The following is a 20,774-nucleotide window of genomic DNA, read 5'->3' on the forward strand; positions in this document are numbered from 1 at the left end:
GTCACACTACATGACATCCCATCAGCACACAAGCGCCTTTTCTGTCTCACTTGAAGGAGAAAGAAAAGCCAAAGTCTTTGACTAATCCACACAGAGATCTCCAGTCCTATCACAGCCCTTGAAGGTCCCCTGGCTCTCCCCAAACATCAAAACTGCATTCAGCTATTGCTCCAGAAAAGATACGGGTCTATCTGAGGCCGCCGGAAGGTCTCAGGAAGGTAGGCTTCGTAGAGTCGGTTTGCCTTTCCATTCCCCATCTCTTGCATGCACTGCAGTGGAAGAGAAGGAAGAGCAGGTCAGCCCAGAGAGTGCATCGTCTGTCTCACCCAGTTCTCCCGCCGTGCGTGCGGAGGAAGAGCTAACTTCAAAGATGGCAAGTGGCAGATCCAGGACTGAAACTCGTGGAGTCTGGTTTTCCCAACACGTGGTTGCTTTAATTGTTTTCTGTTTTCTTTCTGTGTATGGGTATTTTTCTAGCATATATGTCTGTGCACCACGTGTGTGTCTGGGGAGGCCAGAAGAGGGAGGGCATCTGATCCCCTGGAACTGGAGTTATGAACAGTGTGAGTCCTCTGGAAGAGCAGCCAGTGCTCTCAGTCTCTCAGACCCTCAACAGTTTTTGTTGCTGTTTTTAAGTGAACGGTGTGTCTAATAAGGGACAAATAATTCCGTAAAAATTCATCTGAAAACCCATGCTATATATAGCTATCCATCAAATTTCTACAGGGCCCTCACTAATGGGTGCTATGATTCTAAGTTAATACAAGTTTCTTTTGGCAGTGCTAAGAATTGAACTCAGGGCCTTGTACATGGTAGGTAAATAGTCTACCATTAAGCTACATCCTCGGCCCTTCTAAACTTATTTTTAGCTAACTTATTTATTTCTATTATCAGTAAATGTATATTTCCTATTAAGCATTTAAATAGACCCCTGTGCTATGTTTTAACTATCAACTTGATACGATCTAGAATGTCCTGGGAAAATGGTCTCAATTGAGGAATTATCTAGTTCTGATTGGCCTACAGGCATGTCCGTGGAAGACTGTCTTGATTGTTATTGATGTAGGAAGGCCCAGTCTACTTTGGGCGGTACCATTCTCTAGGCAGAAGTTCCTGAACAGTATGAGAGAGGCAAAAGCTAGATGAAAGGCAGCATGCATTTGTGTCTTTCTGCTCTGACTGCTGGTGGGGAGTGACCAGCTGCTCAAGTTCCTGCCTTCACAGACCCAAAACAGTGGCTTGGAACCTAGAGTTATACGCCAAAGAAACCCCTTCTTTGCTCCTTTATGCTGTTTTTGGTCAAGGTGTTTTATCATAGGAACAGAAATGAAACTAGAAAAAAATGTCACTTACCATTTAGACCTACAATGGCCTAGAAATACAATCTGAGATCATTTCTAAAGCCTCTTCAGACACAAAGAAAACAAAATCTCTGATTTCTACCATTAACTTTTAGCAAGTGGTTTTCTTTGGATCCTCCTCCCTTAATGCCCCTGCCCAAGAAGAAAAAAAATTATTTCAATAAAGTGTTTAAATCTAGGAAGAAAATAAAGAACATTGAAGCTATACCAAGGAGCAGGTCTCAGGCCATCTGGCAGCATTAATTCATGTGTCACCCCCAGCCCACCAAGCTAACAGCATGCAGGATTTATGCATGCATTTTAACAATATAAGCACAGCTCAGAGTATCTGCCCAGTATGTGTGAGGAGGCCCTGGCCCAATCTGTAGACCCAGGAAGAAAAATGAGTAGTCTACAGTTTGGAAGGTTGTGGGTTCTGTTCTTAGTGCTGGGGTCAAAGCCAGCAAACTTCCTTCAGGCTAGGCAAACACTCCCTCACTGAGCTCTACCCTCAGCCTGGAAGGTGTGTTTGTTCCTTTGTTTAAATGACTGCCTACATCTGAAACTACAAATGCTGTATCTGTTAATGCAGAAATCCCAGAGGATCACAGACGTCTTCAAAGAGTAATCATTTTATTATTAATCATTGTGACTAGGATGACACACCTGTAATCTCAAGGTAAGGCTTGGGAGGCTGAGGTAAGTGCAGAAAGAGTGAGAGGCCAGCCTGTCTCAAAACAACAACAAAAATAACCATTTGCTGGGCGTGGTGGCATATGCTTTTAATTCCAGCACCCAGAGGGTAGAGACAGGGAGATCTCTGTGAGTTCCAGGCCACCCAGGGCTACACTGTGAGACCCTGTCCCAAATAAATATAAATAAAATAAAAATTAGAATTTGACAAATGTGTTTGACAACTAAATTTCGCTCACCTTCACAACCAGTTGAGAGTTCACCTGGAACTATTCCTACTCAGGGATAAGAGAAGCTGGCCATTCACTGTGCTCATACCTGAATCTGTTCTTGAGTCCACTGGTCGAGGTTCACCGATTTCACCCTGGATATATGTACCCCCAGATTCCTGTGGATCCCAGCACACCGAATGCAGATAAACACCCCGATGTTCCAGGAGGCCCATCGCGGCCCTGTGAAGACCAAGACAGGACAATCCAGTACAAATTATGAGAATGTCCCAGGCCATCTGTGCTATTTAGATTATCAAGCAACATTTCTGCTAAAACCAAATGAGAGAGATTTTACTGTAATTACCTTTATACTGACTTTATTCATTCCTATGGATCAACGTTTGATTTTCAGCTTAAACAGTTCCCGGGATGTCACAGAGCTGTGCGGGGTCACCACTCTAACTCCAGAACAGTTTAATCACTCGAACCCCAAACCTACTAGCAGGCACTCTGCACCCCCTGCCCAGCCACCCTTAGCTCCCAGTTCCTGACAATCACAGATCTATTTTCTGACTATGACTTGCCAATTCCAGACATCTAATCTACATGGAACTACGAAATGTGCAGACGCAGGACAGGTTTTCAGTGTCTGAGGAGTGCTAACATGCATGGTACTGTACTTTGCTACTTGTGTGAGGAACACTCCAGACAGAGTGGTGGAAGGCCAGGGCCCATTCTCTCTAGCTTGTACTTGATACTGTGAAGGTGGGGGCTTGGATTCAGCTTTCTCCTAGGAAAAAGGATACACGCATTGCAGGCAGCAGGCTCATGCTGAAACTGAAGGCGCTGCAATCCTCTCTGCTCCCCTGGCCTATGAAATATGCATCCACAGTAACCTAACAGGATCCTCTCCCCTGGGCTGATGTCCCTACTTTACCTAACTACACAATTATCTAGATTCAGAATTGCCAAATAATGTAATTACTTGGATGCTTATTGGTACAAAAGAGAAACCTCAGATGCAAATTTAATAAGCTGTTTCAGAATCTCCCATCCCCTGACAGTTCTCTTCACCCTAATAACATCTCTGGAAAATCCCCAAACTCCTTCTCATAATTTTATGTGGAAAACCTACTTACTTCTATAAGACAACTGCCAAGGAATAACTGAGAAATCTGACTTAGCTCCTTCTCCGTCATTCTCACAAACTGATGGTGTAACTTAAGCACAGCGTCAAAATTAGAGGCTGTGATGAAGCGTTGAAGGGACACCAATGGAATATGACGCCCGTTCTCCAGGATACAGACAGTTGTCCAGCCTGTGCATTTTCACAGCAGATTTAATGAACAAATGCTAGAATCCCGTGGGAACTCTTAGAAACCTGAATCCATAATTATTACCAGAAAGATACAATTTTGATTCAGGTAAAGTTCATTATGGCAAAATACAGAAGCACAGGAGGCGCACATCCTCCTAATCACCACCAGGGGGTGCTCTCTGCTTGAAAGGTTATTGCTAGTCTCTTGACAGGCTCAGGTTAATCTTCTAAAAGATCGTCAGTCTCTCCAGGGCCCTAGCTGATTGCACAGTCTTCCATAAACTAACAGACACACAAAGACTCGTATACTTGTTTCTGGTAATGGGATGTCATATAGATGCAAAATGAACGAGGTTTCTCACAGTGCCGAATTCCTGTTTTTATGAACAGTTTTCACAACTCCCATATGATCTTTAAAATTTGTAATCGGACCAATTATCAATATTTTGTGTTTCTTTGGAATTTTTCCTTTGTTCTTAAGTCTCAAAATCAAGATAGGTAAGATGGGGCAGGTGAGACAGGTCAGCAGGTGAAGACACTTGTCACCGAGGTTCTCTACAGAGTTCTCTAGAGTTCCACTCTAGCGAACCTCGGGTTCTCTACAGTGGAAGGAGAATGCACCCCCACAAGTTGCCCTCTGGTCTCCACACACATGCAGTGGCACCCTCACACACACACACACACACACACACACACACACACACACACAAACACACACACACACACACACACACAGAGTAAATAAGTAAATGTAACAATTTTTGGAAAGAAGTTAGCTGTGGAATATGAGGCCATCTGCTCCCTGGGTCTAAGTCGAGAGCGGGCAGTTTCCAGTCACCTAAGACACTGGCACCACTGTGGGATTTCTGCAGACACTCCTGGATTAAAAGTCTTTCTGCCCGAGTCTACACCCTTGCAAAGGCCTCAGAACAGAAACACAGGCAACTACTTTTTAATAAGCAACCAGAAGACAGCCTTCTCTTCCTCCCCCATTTCCAGTGAAATAGTGACACTTCTCACTCTACCTCACTCAGTCTCTTTCTCCCTCACCCAGCCTCCCCAAAGCTGAGTCTGAACCAATGACCTCACACAACTATGGCCCTCTTTTATTTCTCAGCAACTAAACTTACTGGTCACCAACTGCAAAATCCAGAAAGGACCGTGAAATCGGGGAAGAGACAAAGGTTACTTACGGGCCAGGAGCAGAGCTCAGTGTTTGTAAAGCACTTGCCTGGGATGCTAGACTTTGGGTTCAAGCGTCAACACCCTCCCCACACCTTATATGGCTGAAAATGTGAGGAAATGGTGTAGTTATTAAAGTATAATTTGTGAACCCAGAAAAAAACTAGGTTTGAATGCAACTCCATCCGTGATTACATATATGACCTTCAGAGACTTATACTTCCCAGGCCTTAGTTTCCCCATCTATGAGATGTGTATAACATCTACCTCCAATTGCCTAGACCAGAGAGGAACAATAAATAACAACTGCACATAAGAGCACAGCACAGAATGGGGGTTCTGGAGCACATTCCCCATTCATCTCCACTGAAGGGCCAGTCAATGGGTTCACATGTGTACCCCAACACTGTACAACACTACAGAATGCTAGGGGTTTGCAGGCTGTTAGGCTGTTTTCTCTTTTGAGACAAGATTCCACCACGTAGCCCTAGCTGGCCTCAAACTTACAGCAATCCTTCCTCCTCGGCTTCTGCAGCATCAGGATTATAGGCATGTACAATCACACCTGGCTTCCCCCACCCCTTTATTTTTGAATAAAACTTATTGTGTTTTATGATATACACTAAATTATAAAATACACAAAAATAGCTACTACAGTAAAATGGACTCAGTGTCAGTGTTCCAAGAAACATGAAAATTTAGACAACCTCAGTTCCTACAAAATAGTCTAAAATATATCACCCTCACCCCCCACTGGCTGCAATCCTTGTCCTTATGCCGACACGTGCCCCCACTCATACACAAAGGTCCAAGCTGCCTGCTTGCGTGGTGAGTGCTCAGATTCCATGGTATTTGACACTACTACTGTGAGGCCAGCCTACTTCTGTCTGGCATCCCTACAATTGCTCACTACGCATTGGTCACGGCAAGCAGAAAATACAAAAACATCATCCTGAAATTAAGCATGGAAAGAGGTGATGCAAAGTAATGCTCTCAACAGTTCTGAAAGCAAAAGAAGTAACAAGTGATATAAACAGACAGTGATCGTGAGCATAAGAACACTGTCACAGCTACTGAGCAAATTCACAGGAGCTGAAGAACACCTCAGGGTGGACTAGACAATACTCAAAATTGACATGGAGTCACTCTGTAATGGAAAATACACGCAGATCTGGGTGATCACCTAGTTTGGAAAACTCTGGACTTACACTAACCGCAGGCGTTCTGATACTCTGGGCTGGTGTCTCCATATGTGAAGTGGAAAGCATGCAAGCCATGCCCAGCTTATAGTCCACTCTGGACAGCATCTGCACACTGAAAACTGCTGCAGTCTTCCTGCAGCATGCCTTGCATGCCCACCAGTGCAGCAGTGTTAACAAGTGAGAGAGCAGTGAGAATCTCATCACCTTCTACATAAGCCCTGTTCAGTGTTCCCGGAAACTTCCAGAATCTATCAATTTCTTTTTTAAAAAGATTATTTTCATTTTGTGTGTATGAGTGTTTTGCCTACATGTATTTAAGTATATGATATGTGTGCCTGGTGCCTTTGGAGGCCAGAGAGGGTACTCTACTATCCCCTGGAACCGGTGTTACAGATGGTTGTGATCCACCACATGGGTGCTGGGCACTAAACCCGGGCCTCTGCAGAAGCAGTAAGAGCTCTTACCCCGAAGTCATTTCTCTAGTCCTCCGTTTTTTAAAGACAGATGTCTTTGTCACCCAAAACAGTTTTAAACTCACTGTGTGGTTTAGGATCCCAGGTCCACCACCACACCTGGTGTCGTGTGGCACCTGGTGTCGTGTGGCAGTACACATCACAGCCAGGCCTTTGGGACTGCTAGGCAAGCAGCCCACAACTCCATCCTCTGCCCCAGAATCCCCATTTCTACCTAGACCATCTCATCTCCCGGCAAGCACTCCTCCTCTCAGTATTACTTACTGATTACTTAGGTCTAGGTCTGGGATACAAAGGAAATGCTCTTTCCTTTGCAGTCCTGGGCATTGAACCTAGCACCTCAGACAGGTTAGACAAGTGCTCTACCTCTAAGCTACACCACCAGACCAATAACAAATTGGGCCTCAGACTCCTAGCAGAAGAATAATCTCTCTAAAATACAAGTTTATACCGATAAGACTTCTGATCTTCCATGGCATTTCATATAGATGTAAAGTAACCTGGTGTAAATTTCATGTGCAGATGGGAACACACACACACACACACACACACACACACACACACACACACACACACAGAGAGAGAGAGAGAGAGAGAGAGAGAGAGAGAGAGAGAGAGAGAGAGAATGAAAAATAATTTTTTTGTTTTGTTTTTTGTTTTTCCGAGACAGGGTTTCTCTGTGTAGTTTTGGTGCCTGTCCTGGATCTCACTCTGTAGACCAGGCTGGCCTCAAACTCACAGAGATCTGCCTGGCTCTGCCTCCTGAGTGCTGGGATTAAAGACATGTGCCACTACTATCCATCGTTATATTGACTTTTAAAATTAAGTATTAAAACAGCATACATGAACCCATTCTAATATTGCTTAAAGATGAATCTACATGGCTATCCAGGAAAGGTGTCTAAAGTACATACTAAATACTAAAAGTTATTTCTGGGAAATGGGATTATAAATTCTTTTTTTTTTTTTTTTCCCATTTATTTGGCCTATCTTTTTTCTGCCTTGCTCAGTGAGGGACATGGTTGTTTCCAGCATGCTGAGTACTCACAGGAGGGAGATGAGCTAGCTGATGAGGCATCAAAGGTAGACCTTCACCTGTGCGTTGATAGTGGCTGATGCTCTGGGAAGAACTTTCTAACAATCAAGGTGAAAACAAATGCATCCAGAAACCAGGGGCAGAGGCTAGATCATCGGCTCTCGGGAATGAGCCTATGTGGCAAAATCAGTGAGCAGGTGAGCAAAGACACTTCCCATCCCTTCTGTTGCTACAGTTCCAGCGGACTGCTCGCAGGGGATTTTTTTCTGTGATGAGCCGTGCAGCTGAGCCTCCTGTGAGCATGCGAGGCCATCACTCGGGCACTGGGCTATCTTCCCAGCACTGTGGGGACTGGTTTTTAGGTTCTTTCCTACGTTTAGTCACTATGACACTGTCTGAGAGGAACCGCTCAGGGAAGAAGGACTTATTTGGGCTCACAGCTTCAGGTCGTAGCCCATCATGGTGAGAAGAGGACAGCAGAGCTCACTGCCTACATGGTGGTGAGGAAAGAGAGAGGGAATGCCTGGCTGGACAGGTCCCATTCCCTCGGGACCCACTGTGGGACAGTGCTACATACACATCTGCAGATCTCCCCTCTCTAAGCTTTACTCATCTCCTAGGTAGCTCACAACCCATTCAGACTGACAAGATTAACTTCACGCTTCTTGATTACCATTAACGGCTTTACAAATGCCAAATGAGGATGTAAAATGGCTCAGCGAGCAGAGGCATTTGTTGCTAAGTCTGATGAGGAACCCGCCTGATGGAAGAGAACTAACTTCTGCAAGTTGTTGTCTATCTCCACATGTATGCCATGGCTTGTGTGTGCGTGTATGTGTATGTGCAGTGTGTGTGTGTGTGTGTGTGTGTGTGTGTTTGTGTGTGCAAGATAAGTACATGCCAAATGAAATGAAAATGCCAAGTGAAATAATCAATTATAGACATAGTAACTGTTAATGAAACTAAAACAGTCAAATTCACTCCATGAGCCTGGAAGTGGCACTGAAAACTGGTTTAAATGTGACAATGTCCTGGTTGGAGTTTGTCAACTTGACACAAACCTAGACATATCTGGGAAGAGGGAGAGAAAAAGCCCCAAGAAGGCTGGTCTGTCGATAAGTCTATGGGACATTTTCTTGATTAATGGTTGATATGGGAAACTAAGTAGGGCTGCAAGAGGCTGTTTACCAGGCTGTTTTTATTTATTCAAAGAGGTATCTGTCCAGTTCCCTATACCAAAGTAACAGTACGCAGTAACTTCTATAAATACAAGCAGTTTAAGGAACCATGAGACTAAAATAGGGCTTGCTCAATCAGGCTCTGCTCTCAGAATGATCTGCAAGAGAAGCCTCTTGTTCCCTCTGGGCAACAGACGGAATGTTGTTTCTGTCTGTCCAACAGGGACACATCCACGTCCACAAAGTCAAGAAGAGAGTAGAAGTTGAATTTCCTAAATGTCTAGGACAAAGAAAACGGACACATTTCTCAGGCCACTTAAGGGATGAAGAAGAGTACCAAACTAAGGAGTTAAAAAGTCAGAGGTACAGCAGGGTACGGTGGTGGGCACACCTTTAATCCCAGCACTGGGGAGGCAGAGACAGTTGGATCTCTGAGTTTGAGGCCAGCCTGGTCTACAAAGCGAGTTCCAGAACAGCCAGGACTACACAGAGAAACCCTGTTTCTCGAACAAAACAAAAAAAAAAACCCCAAAAGTCAGAGGTACAGGGGGCTCGAGAGATGGCTCAGCAATTCAGAGCATTGGCTGTTCTACCAGAGTACCCAGGTTCAATTCCCAGCACCCACATGGCAGCTTTCACACATGCATCCATGCAGGCAAAACAACGCACATAAAATAAAAATAATTTGTAAATCATTAAAAAAAAGTCAGAGGTACAAAGAACCTTGGACCTTAAGGAGCCCAGCTTCCCACTGGATGTAGGAGACCCTTCAGGTCAGCAGATCTCAATCTGTGCGTTGAACAGTAGCAAAATTACAGTTACGAAGTAGCAACAAAAAGTGATTTTATGGTTGGGGCCCCCACAACATGAGGAGATGCACTAAAGGGTCGCAGCATTGGGAAGGTTAAGAACCACTGCTTCAGGTCATCACCTGGCTCTGGAGTGACTAGCAAGTTAGGGACCATCTCAAAAGGTAGCAGCTTCCACCATTAGATGGCACAGACTGGGGCTTGCTCTCTGGCTGGGTTCTATTCATCTGTCTGGCCCTCTTCCCTCTCCCAGGGGGCTCTTCACTCCTAGATGACATGAAACACACAAGACAAAGGTGGACTAGGAGATCCTAGCAGAGGAGAGCAGCGCTTCTTACATTCGACCAAAACACCAGCCAGCTGAGTCAACTTAATCAAGGTGATCAATAAGCGAACAGATGCAGAACCTGGATTGCTATGACATCAGTGGAGGGGCAAAGCAACCTTACCTTGTACCAGGGAACCAGGAAAAGGAGGTTAATGAAACAGAACATTGCCAAGTACTCACTGATGAAATGATAATCACTGTAGATCTGTGCCTATTTCAACAGCCAACAGGGCTTTTCTCAAAACTCGAAAACTTAAAACATCAAGAAATCACTGAGGTCTTAGGCACACAGAGGAGGAGGAGTCTTCCCCTTTCTTGGTAGCCTTGCGTACAAAATGTAACGCTCCCTTGACTTTCCTCAGCTCCAGCTAGGGGAGGGTCACGAAAGGAAACTAATCCACATGGAGGATTACAGAAAAGAACACAAGTCCCAGGCGATCTAACAGCCCAAGTGCCAGGAAGTATCACCAGCAATTCCCCATGAATCCTAGGAAGCCCAGTACTTGCTCTGAACTAGTCCTGAGGTTATCTGCCTGATCCCTAAAGATAAGATATGCTAATCCGTTATGTGATTTTTGTCAACTCAATTCTTCCAAAGCCAATTTCCTTACTTAGATTAGATTATCTCTAAAATCTTCCTCTTTTGAAAGACAGTACAATGCTTCTAAAAATTCATTAACCTGCTAGGCCTGGTGGCGTGGTCCTATAATACTTGCTACTTGGAATCCTGTAATCCCAGCCACAGAGATGGGAAGATCAAAAATTCAAGGCCCACCTGAGTAGCTTTAGTTTGACAATGTCTTAAAATAAAAATAATAGTAATATTTTCTTTTTGGTTTTTTGGGACAAGGTTTCTCTGTGTAGCCCTGGCTGTACTGGAACTCACTCTGTAGACCAGGCTGGCCTCAAACTTAGAGATCCATTTGCCTTTGCCTCCTAAGTGCTGGGATTAAAGGTGTGCACCACCACTGCCCGGCAATAATAATAAATTTTAAGGGAGAGGTAGCATTGGTAGAGTGCTTACCTTGCATGCTTGAGGTACTGCGCGCGCGCGCGCGCGCGCGCGCGCACACACACACACACACACACACACACAGAAATCCTAAAATGCAACACCAACAAAACATTAAAGTACTAAACTGGGTGGTGGTAGCGCAGGTCTTTAATCTCAGCACTTGGGAGGAAGAGGCAAGTAAGTGGATCTCTGAGTGCCACCATGTCCAGCAAATATGGTAAAATTTAGAAAGAATAAAAGCAAAAGCCATGCACAGTGGCACACAGAGGCAAGAAGATCATAACAAGTTCAAGGCCAAGCTTGGTCTGCCTACTAAGTTCCAAGCCAGACAGAACTAATAGATCTTGTCTCAAAAACAGACAAGGAGAAGTGAACCCCTAACCTTTCACTCTGTGCAGTGACAGGAGAGTGGCTAACGTTTTAAGAGACCTAGTCACTCAAAAATGCCTCGAAAGCCCTTCAGTTCCTGGAGACTGGCATCCAGAACACAAACAAGAGTCACAGGAATGAAGAACTTTCAAGGGTACTAATGGATAGTGAGCTTGAAACAGCAACTCCCCCTACCCCAACCCACTCCCCAAAAGAGAAGAAAAGAAAAGAAGGCCTTGACTGAATTTGTGCTGGGAAGTGAAGTTTGCCTGCTGCCCTTGGAGCTTACTAGGTGGATGATGGAAATTTGGGTTTAGAAAAAGTGAACCAGAGGAGGAGCACACCTGGACTGGGATCATCTAGCGGCTCCCTGATGCTGTGGACTTGGAAAGGCTTGTGAAACTTCCTGTCCTTTCCAGATTGGCTGAAGATCCCTCCCAGAAGCCTTCAGAAGGACACTCTCTCTACTAGAGACATCCTTTTGTGAAGCCCATGCTCCTGGCTGCTCTTCCCAGGAAACCTTTCTCTTTCTAATGCGACTCCCACAGCCTCTCTGGGTACTCATCCACAGTTGTTCACTGTTGGGTTTTGTTTTTGTCAGTTCCTTTAGATAACAAAACTTTCTATTTAGGTAACTCTTAAAAACCTAAGCCAGGGCTGGAGAAATGGCTCAGAGTACAGTATTTGCTGTGCAAGTGAGTTCAAATCCCCAGAACCTGTAAAGTGGGGTGCAGTAGAGCACATCTGTATCCCACTGTTCCTACAGCATGATGAGAAGTGGAGACGGAAGAATTTCTGGAAGCTCACAGGCCAGTTAGCCTGGGGCATGCAAGGTGAACAAAGATGTTCTTCCTCAAACAAGGTGGAAGGCAAGGGCCAACTCCTGAGGTTGACCTCTGACTTCCAGGAATGTGCCATGGCATGCACACACCCATACATGTGCATGTACCTGTACCCTCTCAATCTCTCTCCTCTCTCTCTCTCTCTCTCTCTCTCTCTCTCTCTCTCTCTCTCTCTCTCTCTCTCACACACACACACACACACACACACACACACACACACACGCACGCACGCGCGCGCGCGCGCACGCACACACACACACACACACACACGAACACACAAGCATACACAAAATAAATAAAACCTTGGGGGAGGAGCACAGACAACAGGGCTGGAAAGATGGCTCAGTGGTTAAGAACACTTGCAGCGGACCTGGGTTCAGTTCTGAGGGATCCGGCACCCTTTTCTGGCTCTGTGGGGATTAGGTATGCATGCAGTACACTTACATACATACAGACAGACAAACAAAATATTCATACACGTTTAAAAATACATTTAAAAAAATCATATAAAGTAGTAAAAAAATAATAAAGACCTAGTAGGATATTTTTGTGAAAATTACTTTTTATAGAGGAATGACACAAAGTTAATTTAAACATGCCACATAGAATGTCAGAGGAATAGATGTCTATAATGTTTCGTGTTCCCTGGCCAGCCCACAATAGTTAGACTCTAGCTAATCCCCTCCGACAAGTATTTTTGGATCCCCCGTAATAGTTTTCTCCACCAACGCAATAAGTCAGATCAAGCCGAATCAAAAACCACCAGGTTTAATGAGCCAAGCACCCCCGGGGGACTCTCAAGCCCCCAGAAGTGAGGCAGGGGAGGAGGAGGAGAACTCACAGGGCAGGTCTAGGGACCGGAGCTTGTATACTACGGACTACTCTGTAGGCTTGGTCTTGAGCATCTCCGGGGGAGACCCCACTTGGCGGGCTTTCTGAGAAGAGAGGGGTTTGGAATGGGGGGGTGAAGCCAAGGGGAGGCTTCCAACTGAGCGCCCTCTACACAAAGACCCCGCTTGACGCATTTATGAATAAGCTGCAAGAGTGGTGGCTGAGGCATGCTTCTCTGCAAAGGGGAGGGAAAAACAAAAAATAGCTGCTTTCATGGAGGGCAGGAAGGAGGTTACTTCAGGAGGAGCCAAACAGTGGGACTATCTCAGTGCAAACGATTGTGTTTGGCTTGAAGGCTCCATGTGGGCAATGACCCCAGCAAAGGCTCAGCTGAACCAGAAGCAGAGCCTGCCAGAACCCCAGGACAGGGACTAACACAGGCTCAAGTGTCAGAATCGTGGCACTGGGATCCCAGCGCATCCCTGCGAGGATGCCCACAGATCACGGCCTCCTTTACTATGCACCAGTCTGAACCTGAGCCAGTGAGACTGAATTTAAAGAGCCAGAGGGAGCAAATTCAACGTTATCCTAAACTGACATTTCATAGCAACTGTCAACAAGTAGAAAAGTTTGCCTCTTAAGAACAATACCTCTGGAAATCTAATATGGCTCGATTATCATTTCAAGGAATAGCAGCAGACTGGTGGAGACAGGTTACTTAACAGCTAGACAAGTGCAGCAGATTTGAACCCATACATGTGATATTTCAAAGCAGCATATTAAGCTATATTCCTAGTACTGGTGACCTCACTTCAAATCATAAGGCTAGCTTGGTTCGCCAGGAGTCACCATCTTCCCTCTGGGGACATCCAGTTCTCTGGTGATTTTTAGGTTACTTTGGGTTAAAATTTCTTTACTGTAATAATTTTATGATAAATTATTTTAAAATTTAATAGTTTACTAAAAAAATAATCTACTCATGTCCTTAAAAAACACCACACAACAACAGAACAACACCGGACATGATGGTGCATGCCTTTAACCCCTAAACTCAGGAGGCAAAAGAAGGGGGGGGAAAAGTCACCCCTGAAAAAAAAAATATGTAAGTACATTATACAAACTAACTAAGCAGGTTGTATTAAGGAGTGAGTGAGTGAGTGTGTGTGTGTGTACACATACATAACATGTAATGACAATTAATGAATAAAGAGGTCCAGTATTTGAAAGAAAGCAAGGAGGAATATAGAGGGAGGTATGGAGGGAGGAAGAAAAGGTGTTATCAAATTATCTTAAAAAGAAAAGAAAAGAACATTTAATGCAAAGAGAGCATGCCCACTGGGAGGGAGGGCACAACTTTCTGGAAGAAGCCACTAAAGAAAGAAGATATGGAATTGACCCATGAGTTGCTGCTCTTCATCCTCTATCCATAGGCTAGATTCCTCTCCAGTGATGACATGTTAATTTCTTCCCTGGGTATCTGAAGGGCTAATGGTCATAGCACTGGATTCTCACACAGGACCCAGTCCTGACCCATGACTCACATGGCTGACTTGATAGTCTCTGCCAGGAAATGCTTTCATGCATGTCAGCCACTACCTGAACCGGGCACTAACAGCAGACAGAGGTAAGCAGATGAGTAGGAAGGGATGGCTGAGCTGATGGCTACACAACCACTTCAAAGCCGGCCAGAGGCACCACATTTCAGAACCTAGTATTGCCATGAATGCTCCTCCAAAGAACACAAACTTGCTGATGAAACAGGTAGGAGGCAGCAGAGGAACAACATGGTAACTGACAGCGACCCCACCCACATCCACAGAGTCCTCTCTTCTCCCTCCGGACCTAGGGCTCCCAACCAAAGCAATCTCTATTCTAAGGAGATGTCTCTAGAAATTTTTGACTGTCACAACTGACAGGAGGGAGAAACATGCTAGGCATCTAGAGGCCAAGGAATGCTGATAAATGCCCAAAATACATAGGGCAATCCCCACAAGGAATTACCAAAAGGTCAAGAAATGCTGCTCTAGAGGAATCAGTCTTAAGCCTTTAGTTTGAAACAGGCAAGACAGAAAAACAAGCCAATTCTGCAGACGTTTTCTCTTGTTCTGTGACAGACAGGCAGGCATTTAGAGTCGACTGTAGCTTGATGGGTACTCTACGGGCCCAAATGTCAAAAGCTTGGTCCCAGAGTAGCACTCCCTGGAGATGATGTGGCACTGAGAAGTGGGGCCTTGTGAGAAGTCTTCAAGTCACTGGGTGTGTGCCATCAGTGGGTTGTGAGACTCGAGTCTCATCCTCTCTGGTGCTTCCTAGTTTGGTCAAACCACATGCTCCAGCCATGATGTACTGCGTTTGTCTTGCAGGAACCCTCCAGAACCACGAGCCAAACAGAGCTTTCTCTTTTTAAAAGAGTATTTTAGACGTATTTATTTTATGTGTATGTGGGTTTTGCCTGCATGCATGTATGTGCACCATGTGCACACCTGGTGCCCATGGAGGTCAGATGAGGGTGTCAGATCCCCTGAAACTGGAGTTACAGATGGTTGGGTGCAAGCTGTCATGTGGGCACTGAGAACTGAATCTGGAACCTCTGTAAAAACAGACAGTGCTCCTAACAGCACCCCCACCACCCCAAGCTTTTGCTCTTTATAATGTAACTGCCTTGGGATTTTTCTTTACTTTTTCATTTATTTGTTTTGTTTGTTTATTTGTTTTGAGAAAGGGTTTCTCTGTGTAGCCCTGGCTGTCCTTGAACTTATAGAGATCCACCTCCCTCTACCTCCTGAGTGCTGGGATTAAAGGTGTGCACCACCATCGCCAGGCTTTGGATTTTTCGTTATACTGACCGAAGCTGACTAGTACAAATATACTACTCTAAAATTGGAAAAAACCTTACAGATTTTCTAGTTCATGCACAGTTGAGAAACTGAGCCTCAGAGAGTTCAAGCTCATTAAAGAAATGATCATCAGTTGACCTGGAATCGTCTTTACACACCCCACATGTATCAGATGTGTTACAAATGGTAGATACTCAACAACAGATACTAAATCAATACCTCACTCTTTCTACTATAACATGACTGTACAGCATCCAAGACTGAGTGTGAAGATGTCATCTCAGGTTTTCTACCCACACTCCTCCGCTCTTCAAAGGAAAGTCCAGAAGAACAAGTGTGACACACTGGCTCTCAGAACCCATTGGCCAGGCAGGAGAGGTATCTCAGCCGTTCCCAGCAAAGCACGGGCTTCTCACCCAGGCAGTGAGCGGCTCTATACAACACCTTCTGAGCCAACAGATGAGCTCTGTGAGCCAAAAAGGAGCACAACAACTTTCCCCACATGCCAGAGGAGACCCAACGAATGGCAAACACATGGAAAAGCCGTGCCATTTACCAAATCACAACCATATCTAAACAAGTTAAACAGCTTTCTAAACAATCAGCGGCTTAGAAATGAATTCTGGGATCAAAGTACAAATGGCTAGTCCGGCGGCATGCTGGGTGTTAGTCACAGAAACAGCCCTGCCTGAAAGGTGGAGGTCAGAAGGTGGAGGCCTGCCCCTTCACAGAGACGACCCATCACGGTGTCTCCAAGCTAGGCATATCAGAAGCAAGTATGACATATACATAGGCATGGGATAGGGCAAAGACACCAGCTCTACAGAGAAAGAGCTGCACAGGGATCTGTGAGCAGAGACCAGGACAGGTCTCTAGAAAAATAGTCACAGCTTCCAAAAAGCCAAAGCAAGGTTCTTCAATTAAGCAAACCTGTTCCAGAGGGGACAAAGAGAGCTTCTAGAACTGCTATAAGGTTACTATTAATTTCACTGGAATACTGTCTAAATATTTACTCCCATCCCACAAAAGGGCTATTTCAGCCTCCACGTTCACACCGCTTGCTACATTTTCCCCAGGATGATGTGTCACACTGAAACCTCCTACAGAGGGCAAGGGATCAGCTTCATGACCGGTTCCAGCTTTCATGTGGCACAGATGCCAGGTGCACACAATGAAATGCCGCAAAGCAGCAATTACCACAGAGCAGCCACAGATTCACCTCTCAGCTTCCTAGAATGTCACAGGTCCCCAACTAGCCGAGCCAGTGTGAAGGGGACTGTTACAAACCAAGAGAAGAATATGATCTGAACACACAGTAGCACAACACCACGACGTGTGGTGGGCACAGAGACACTGGCAGACAGTGTGCATCCGCTACGCACACACAGAGACATAGTCCTTTGTCTTTGTTTACAGTCTAGGAAACCCCTTGCTCAAAAAATAAGAACTGTAACAATTATCATTCCCTTTCTCACAATGTAGGCCTCTAATCCGCCTTCCCAGTGGATGTGTCTGAGTGAAGGAAGACTGTGAACACCTAAGGGGCTAATCATGGTGTGACAACATTCTCCCACACAGGCACCAGGACTTCCCAGCTCTCCATTCCTTGCCTCAGCAGATGTCTATCACAGCGAAGCACTTCAGAACGATAGACCTACAGCAAAGCCACCTCCCAGATGGTTCCAACCCAGGAGACGTCACCCAACTTCTTTAAACTAGAGGGGCCCATGGCTACGCAGGGTTGAATATGTAAAGCAGCCTAAAAGAGCACAAAAATTTACACTGCACCATTGTCTGTAATGATGAAAACTGAAAACCCGAATGTCTAACACTTAGTGTTATGTAAAAACTGACACCCTCCCACGACAGAGTCTGTTTTTAAAAAGGTATTACATGTTTTAATACCATGGAAAGACCTATGACAAATGTTAAGTGAAACACTAATGTCATAAAAATTGATGAAGTACAAACTTAAGTAAATAATGAGAATTCTGGGAATGATCATTTCTGTGACTCTGTTATTTCCTATTTCCCAGTTATTTTATCCTGAATATAGGTAAGTGCCACGGTCAGAAGAGAGGGCAGCTGGGGCTCTGCTTTTAAAGGCAATAGCTTCTAATGTTTGGAAAATAAGCACCCCTCCCCACTCCACAAATCTCATAAGATTAAATAAAAAAACAAAAACCCTGCTCTAGAAGTCTGTTCCCATGGCAACAAGTCTTCCCCTCCCCCTTAAACACACGAGCAGTCTAATGAAATGAGGATCTATTTTTACTCTGCCATAATGTAGACCCTCGATTGGAGTCATTTGTGCCAAGCTGCTTCTGTTCAGACCAGGCTCAGAACCAAGGAGGATGCTCAAGGGAGCGAAAATGCATCCTCCTGGCTCGAAAGCTTCATTTAAAGATGCTCCTTGCTCTCTTGTATGAGCTGAAAACACACACAGCAGCCCCATTACAGCAAAGACCTTTCCTTAGATTTCGCTTGTATGCAGCAATTCCTCTTGCCAAAGTCCCCATGCCCACTTTCAGAGTGACAAAGCCAAGCCCTGGCCAAAGAGCTACTCTGAGCAAATACACTTTCAAGCCAGCCTGAGAGCCTGACTGTTTCTTTATCTTTTCACTGTTTCTTTATCTAGTCAGCTGTCACACTGGAACTGGTTTCCAGCGGCTCTGCTGTTTGCAGCCGGGTAAGGACAGGGTCTTTGCTAGCTCTGCTCTGAGGGCTTCTGTCAGTTATCACACAAGCTAAAGTATCAATAGCAACAGAAAGACCCGGAGGCTGCAGACTGAGACCGCACAAGCTGCATGCAGTTCTTGTGAGAAATCATTTTTCAAAAGTATAAGAACTGCTGGGTGTGGTGGCACACATCTTTAATTCCAGCACTTGGAAGAGGCAAAGGCAGGCAGTTCTCTTAGTTTGAGGCCAGCCTGGTCTACAAAGTGAGCTCCAGGACAGCCAGGGCTACACAGAAAAACCCTGTCTCGAAAAACCAACCAAACCAAACCAAACAGCTTAAGAACTACAACAACTAGCGAAGTTGACACTAAATAAATTCTTTCAAGTCAAAGTCAGAAATGCCAGAGAAGTCATTTCTAAATCTGCACAGTCGGGGACTTCCAGTCAGATAAGAAAAGAGGAAGAAGTTAAAAACAACATCAAGCTGTGTGCACTTGGGCAAACGAGGCGCAGGAACACAGCAGGATTTGCACACAAACCCACAGCGACAGAGGGATATTCTGGGGGAGACTGGGGATTTACAGTCTCGCCTTCACCAGCAACTGTTGGAAAAGACAGTGTGCTGGCTGGTGTTCCTCAACTTGACACAACTAGAGTCATGTGGCAGGAGGGGACCTCAACTGAGGAAATGCCTCATCAGATTGGTCAGTCTGCGGGCAGGTCTGCTGGGTTCTTTTCTTGATTGTGGACTGATGTGCCAGGACTCAGCCCACAGTGGGCAGTGCCACCTCTGGGCAGGTGGTTCAGAAAAGTGTAAGAAAGGCGGCTGAACGTGCGCCTGGCAGCAAGTCAGTGAGCGCTTTTCATGGCTGCACCTCGGCTCTTGCAGAGTTCCTTCCGGGATGTTCTTAACCACAGGCTCAAATAGGACGTGTAAACCACATCAACCCTTTCCCTCCCAAGCTGCTTTTGGTCATGGTGTTTATCACAGAAGCAGAGAGCAAACTAAGACAAGCAGCTCTCTGAAGAAGGGACGGGACAAGTCACTGCCCTGGGACACAGTTTGCCCATCGAGTGCAGGCTCCCTCCTCCTCTGTCCTTTACTATTTTCAGGGTACCACAAAATGGACCATCACACATTCATTCAGCTGGGGGTGAGAAAAACCATGACAGGAAGCCAAAGGATCCAGTTTAGGACTAAGAAATTTCCTGTAATAGCTGAGTGAAATTTTTTTTAAAAGTAAAGGAAAAAGAATACCAACAAAAATCTTCTGCCGGTGGGCTTGTAAAACCTAATGTGTTTTTTGTTGTTATTGTTGTTGTTTCGAGACAGGGTTTGTCTGTGTAGTTTTGAAGACTGTCCTGGGACTCACTCTGTAAACCAGGCTGGCCTCGAACTCACAGAGATCCTCTTGCCTCCGCTTCCCGAGTGCTGGGATTAAAGGCGTGCGCCACCACCATCCGGTGCCCTAGTGCGTTTTTAAACTGTATAATCTATGTATCTAAAACCAACCCGGGATGAAAAAAACTGTCCCAAGACTCCACTCATTGTCAATGAACAACAGAAACTCCCATTCCTCGGCAAGCCGGAGGATTGCGGGATTCCGAGGCTGGTTTCAGCCTCACAAGAGGGAGCGTGGGGAAGTGGAGAGTTGACCAACTGAATATAACCCCCACAGCAACCTTACACGGCTGGATGGCCACAGCTGAAGGCGAATTTGGCTCATCTCTGGGGCTTTCCACTGGGGAAGGACCTGCCGTTCAACCATCAACGACCAGCATTCACAAAGCCTGTGGAGAAATACGGGATCCAGAAGAGCGGGGTAGGGAAGGAGAAAGTTTGAGAAAGGGGAGAGTCAAACAGAGTAAGAAATAATTATCATCATAAAACATGAAGCTTTACAAAGGCGCAGATGTGCCTTTAAGATGTACCTTGAAAGCACAAGTGACCTGGCTGAAAAGAACTGGTAATCTGGGGAACAGGCAAGTATTTCAAATACCAAATCACAAATCCAGCTGCTTATAGCTCCAGCTTGGGAGGTGGTTACAGCCTGATCAAGAAGTCAAGGCATCCCCAGCTATGCGGGGAGTACAAGACAAGCCTGAGCCTCCTCAAAATTATTTACTGACTTACTTAATTAAAATATAAATCTAGCCAGGTGTGGTGGCACATGCCTTTAATCCCAGCACTTGGGAAGCTGAGACAGGAGGATCTCTGTGAATTGAAGGCCAGTCTGGTCTACAATGCGAGTTTCAGGACAGCCAGGACCACACAGAGAAACCCTGTCTCTAAAAAACAAAGCAAACAAACAAACAAAATGTGTGTGTGTGCGCGTTTGCGTGTATATGTGTGCATGTATGTAAAAATCTAAGCCAGGCATGGTGGATCCTCAGATGATCCCAACACTTAGAAGGCTCAGACAAGAGAAC

At 45.3% G+C, this 20,774-nt stretch overlaps 1 protein-coding gene across 4 annotated transcripts in view; it reads right to left on the reverse strand.

Moving 5' to 3' along the window:
• Positions 1-20,774, reverse strand: part of Smap2 (small ArfGAP2) — a 51,407-nt gene that overhangs the window by 18,453 nt on the left and 12,180 nt on the right. For 2 of the 4 annotated variants that reach the window (XM_037202908.1, XM_028886420.2), the window contains exons 2-3: positions 2,352-2,485; positions 184-269 (exon numbers count right to left, since the gene is read on the reverse strand). In XM_037202908.1, the coding sequence (XP_037058803.1) occupies positions 184-269; positions 2,352-2,485 (220 nt within the window). Of the gene's footprint in view, positions 1-183; positions 270-1,353; positions 1,494-2,351; positions 2,486-20,774 lie in introns of those variants that run through there. The other 2 variants (XM_037202909.1, XM_037202907.1) reach the window with 2 other exon arrangements.

This window comes from Peromyscus leucopus, chromosome 2, assembly GCF_004664715.2.
Source record: "Peromyscus leucopus breed LL Stock chromosome 2, UCI_PerLeu_2.1, whole genome shotgun sequence".
NCBI lineage: Eukaryota > Metazoa > Chordata > Mammalia > Rodentia > Cricetidae > Peromyscus > Peromyscus leucopus.